Raw genomic sequence first — 5000 nt, forward strand, 5'->3', positions numbered from 1 at the left:
CTGCCATCATCAATCTAATTCAATAGAGTGACAGAGCCCAGGCAGTGTGAAACACTGAACTCTGCCATCAAGTCGGCATCGACACTGCACTGGGTCTCATTACAACTGATGGACCCTACTTCGCTAGCAGTCAGACAAAGCAAAAACTGGCATAATTGGTCACAGCACAAGCTAAATCTTCACTTCAACTATTAGATTACAGCCTAGCCTTTGTAAATGGTAAACAGCTCCTATGAAGCCCTTATGCTGTCTTTGAAAACATTATGTTACTTAAACCTCTACTTTTTCCTAACTGATACCATTTTCTGATCATATATCGTGTAAATATTTGTAGGTTCAGATTCAAACAAGGTACCAAATTAAATGTAAAAAATTAAACAGGAGAAAGGGCTTGAAATATGCAACTTGTTGATAAAAATAGCAGAATATAAAAGAAGAAAATGTATTTTACAACATGAAAGGATTTTTTCCTTTTTTTCACAAAATAAGTTACAAGAAGAAATGTTCAAAATTTTACTGTAGTGATTTGGTTCTGGCTACCCACAACATGATTGCACATTAATTGCAGTAAGAATTATACTTGGTGTTTAATACTACCATTTTCCAGAGAGTTCCTGCTCTTACACCTGTAAACTGACACTGGACAACGGAAAACAACTGTAAATAATTTTAAGAGAGGGAACTATCTTTAGTACTGCAGGTATTTAATTTGATGAATGCATCTTCAGTTAAAGAACATTAGAGGCAAGGGTTGGGAAGGTTTCTTCTTCATATTGTGTGCCTTCATACTATGTGTGTGACATTTTAGTGACATAGCATTTGCCTTAAATTCCTATAAAACCTAACAAACTAAGCTAACCCTATCATGTAAATGACATAAAAGAAGTAGCAACTTTACCTGTGTTTAAAAACTATTAATTTCAAGGAAAATGACAACAAACTACATTACTGTATGCTCCTTTCATTCTTTTGGATTTCCAGCATTAGAGTAAAAAAGACCCAAAAAAGACTTATCTGAAAGAAGAGTAAGTATTCTTACGTGAAAGAGAACTGTGAGACAATATTCTGAAAAAGTGAGAAAGGTGAGAGTTTTTATCCTTATTTCTCTACATATGGCAAGAAACAGGGACAAAAATCTTAGTCCTTTGCTGCACCCCTTGAGCTCCTGTGAGCAGTCCCAAGAGGACATGTGAGTGCTGAGACATGTCCCCCCCATGACTGCTGTGTGGGCAGGAGGAGACAGCGTGGTGCAAGTGTCCTGCATGGTCACTTCTGAGGCTGTGCCCAACCTCAGCAGCCTGGTAAGTGTAGCCACAATACTGGGAGACCCCAGGGGTACTCATCACTCCCTGCATAGGCCGAAGGGAGCATCCACATACATGCAGTGACCTCTAATGGTTAGAGCATGCACAGGGCACTGCAGGCCTGCGATCTGAGGCATGCCACTCCCCGGGGACCTCCCTGAGCCAGTCTGACATTACACCTTCTTGCTTGCAGAAAAATGCCCCCTATCAGGCTGGGAGTCATCTTGGGTGGAGATATGCTCTGCTACTCTTTTATCCCACAGAACAGCATGGACAAGCACTGGGTAAGAAGAAGGAAGAGGGGTCCTGACCCAGCATTATAGAAAGTGGCTTGGATCCAGTCTTTGCTCCAGGGACTGCATTTTTCATTCGTGAGGAACAGCATTAGAGTCTTAGTTCAAGCAAAATACTGCAGACAATCTTGATGTTAGATAATTATTGCATAATTAATGATGTGAAAAATCTTTAAGTAAAAAACCCTCACTTGTTCATGAATATCAACAAATTTAATGTAAGAAACATATGCCTTTAAGCTAGAGTCACTAAGGCAAGTGTTTTCAATTTAGTTTAGTTTAACAGTAAATAAGTAAGAGGATATTGCATCCATATAACAAACCTGTATTTCTAACTGCTGAACCACTTGCATTTGCACCCGACACTGAGCAGTGCTTCTGTCATCCAATGCGTGTTCATTGTTAAGGTGCCTAAAGAAGGAAGTAAGACAGTGTTAAGATGAGGGAAATATCTTTATGTGTCCATTTTTCTCTCCTGTACATATGGTTTCCATTAGTTACACTGGGAGCTGTGCAGAAAGACCTAGTCAGAACATGCCATACAGACAACAATACAAAATAACAAAACTGATTATTTCATTTAGTTCTACAAACATTCCCAGTGAGGACTGCCAGATATCCAGTTTCTATCTCCCAGGTCACATATGCCATCTAAGGGCCAATGCAACCAGTTATGTATATTAGAACTGATCTCCACTCCCTGTTGCTGATGCAGATGAAGAGAGTCACCTTAAAAATGAATCTCAAAAAGATTTAATTGCATTTAGATTGCTTAAACTACTGAGAATTAATTTAGACTTTGATAAGATTTCTCCATCTGCTTTTCTTTAATCATTAAGCAACAAGAGAACATCCACTACCCCGCCCCAAAAACAGAGCTGTAGGGGAACAGCTAAATTGCAATGCAGTTCCTAGAAGTAGACTCTGAGGATGATGGAAATTATTACCCCCTCCCAGTATGAAGAAAAGTGTGTGAGGTAAAGGCAGGGGAAGGACCAGCTATACACCTTATTAACACAGCAAGCTTCCTGGGAAAGGTTCAGGCTACACACATGAGCTTAGCAAAACAAAAACACACTGCATCAGGGAAAGAGGATTCCCAGCCTGAAACTGAAGTTCAGCCCTGACCCAAGTGGCTGTCCACCAGACACTTCAGTTGAGCATAAATTTACAAAGATCAATTAATAATGTTTTTCTGAAGGACAATGTGTTCATTTTCTTCTGTCTCTCTTCCAGGATCAAAGAAGTCCCTTTTGGAGCTTTAATAGTGGGCTTTCTACCCAATAAAGAAAACATAAGGATCAGGCTGAAGAAGAAACGGGAGCAAAGAAGTTCTGCCTTTGAATGCGGATTTACTGGCTATTTCCACTGTAGGCATGAGGGGTAAGCTTAGCAAGGACTACAGTCACAAATGGTCTCACATTTGTAAGAACTACATTATCTATACCATGGAGGAAATGTATCTTCTCCTTTTCTAGCAGAATTAATCAGAGAAAGGAGCAGTCATTTGACTGTCAATCTATGCGGAAAATGTATTTGTCAGAAACAGTAGAAAAATAGAGTGACTATATCACTTGTACTAACATTTGTGTCTTTTAAATCATGACTTCACAGGTTTAGGACCCTATAGAAAGAGTTTTCAGGTGAGCAAAATGTTCTGCTATTCTTGAAACAACATGGCTGAGGAAGAGATGTAAGTAATTGTGACATTACTTTTTTTTTATTTTTTTGTTTTGTTCATTCTTTTAATATAAAATTCTTTAACAATATACACGCAACTTGTTTGGTAGTTTATGCTAAGTTCAAGCATCACCAAGGACACATTTTCTTTATATGAGTCATAAAACCTACAATTTCTTTATTTTCAGAGGAACTGACTTCATCACCCCATTATTGCAAAAATGAGCAATCAGTTTAAAAAACAAGTAATTGCTCAGAACATACAGCTCATTTGTTTTCTGAAATTTTGATTTAGAAGAATTTTACTCCCTCAATTACACAGGCATGATAGTGCATGGCCTGTTAATGTAATGGTTTAATATTTTCAGTTAATTTGGTACAAAATTGCCAGAAAAAAGATCTGAAGACAGATTTTACCTCTGCATCATTACCACTATCACCAGTACACACCAGTACACTGTGCTTCCATGTGCACTTCCATGCTCACCTGTGTATGCTCATAGGTACATGGGATAACATCAGAGTGAGCAAGAATACAGGGATACAAGATCTCCCAGCCCAAGTTTGAGGCTAGTGCATACTCATGATTATTTATTAGTTATTACAACACCATATGTTTGCATAACACCTTACAAAATAGATACAGACATAGTCCTTGCCCTGAGGAACTTTAAATGTAAGAGCAGTATGCAGTGTGGGAGAAGTCCAGTGTAATGTAATTTCAATATGATTACACGGTAACTTGGGAGCATGTTGCAAGTTTCTTGAGAGTTAACACAGTAATCTTCAGAAACTGGTGAGATTCACACATTTTTTTTTATACCATACTTTGACTGTGCATTTTGCTTTGCATTTTGGAAAAAAGCTACTTATAGAAATGGTAAGAGTGTAAAAATTGTTTTAAGAATTATTTTTTTCTGATCTTTCTTGCCTGTGAAGTAGGCTTGCTTTATTTATCATGCAAGTACAGGCAATATAGTGAAAGAAAAACTAGGTCTAATACATTTTTAAAAACCTCTAAGATAACTTTTCTCTGTATTAAGTTGATGCACTGTCAGGGTCCAGTATGTGACAATCTGCCAAGACAGAAATACATTCTTTCCTCCAGAAGGCTAGAAATCACTCCAAAGGGTTTGGTTGGGTTTTTTTTCCTTTTTTGTGTGTTTGTTTTCCTTTGTTTGTTTTTAAATTTGGTTTGGGTTGACTGGTTGGCTGGGTGGGTTTTTTTTGCAGGGTTGGGTTTTTTGCAGGGTTGTTTTTTGTTTTTTTTTGTTTCTTGTCATGACTTTTAAATTATGTACAAATTGTGATAGTTAATTTTCATACTTTATCAGCATATTCCTAGTCTTTTATCTTGTCTTCATTTTTTACTAATCCCATGCTAACTTGATTTATAATTGAGAAAAAAATATTTACTTTTAAGGGGAGAATGTATGTTGGAGGACTGGAAAGTGATCCTGAAGAGCTGAGTTATAGGTTTGAAAATGTAAAGTAGACTATGCAACACACATGAAGCTTATTCCATTATTTTTCTGCTTATTCAGTTGTTGAAAGAAACAGGATTTTCTCCTGATTGTATTTGCAACATATTAGGAAATCAGGAGGCAGATTATGAACTACACATAGCATTATAAAGCAGACTGAAATTAATGTATTACTGATAACAGAACAATACAAAAAATACAGCATGTTCTAAAAGAGTTAGATAGGGGATGATGTACTC

The 5000-nt window shown here is 37.3% G+C and overlaps 1 protein-coding gene across 29 annotated transcripts in view; it reads right to left on the bottom strand.

The window, feature by feature from the left end:
- Window positions 1-5000, bottom strand: part of FOXP2 (forkhead box P2) — a 401726-nt gene that overhangs the window by 40985 nt on the left and 355741 nt on the right. For all 29 annotated transcript variants that reach the window (XM_086887066.1, XM_086887079.1, XM_086887085.1 and 26 more), the window contains one exon: window positions 1921-2008. In XM_086887066.1, the coding sequence (XP_086743192.1) occupies window positions 1921-2008 (88 nt within the window). The remainder of the gene's footprint in view (window positions 1-1920; window positions 2009-5000) is intronic.

This window comes from Cyanistes caeruleus, chromosome 4 (genome assembly GCF_971803275.1).
Source record: "Cyanistes caeruleus chromosome 4, bCyaCae1.hap1.1, whole genome shotgun sequence".
NCBI lineage: Eukaryota > Metazoa > Chordata > Aves > Passeriformes > Paridae > Cyanistes > Cyanistes caeruleus.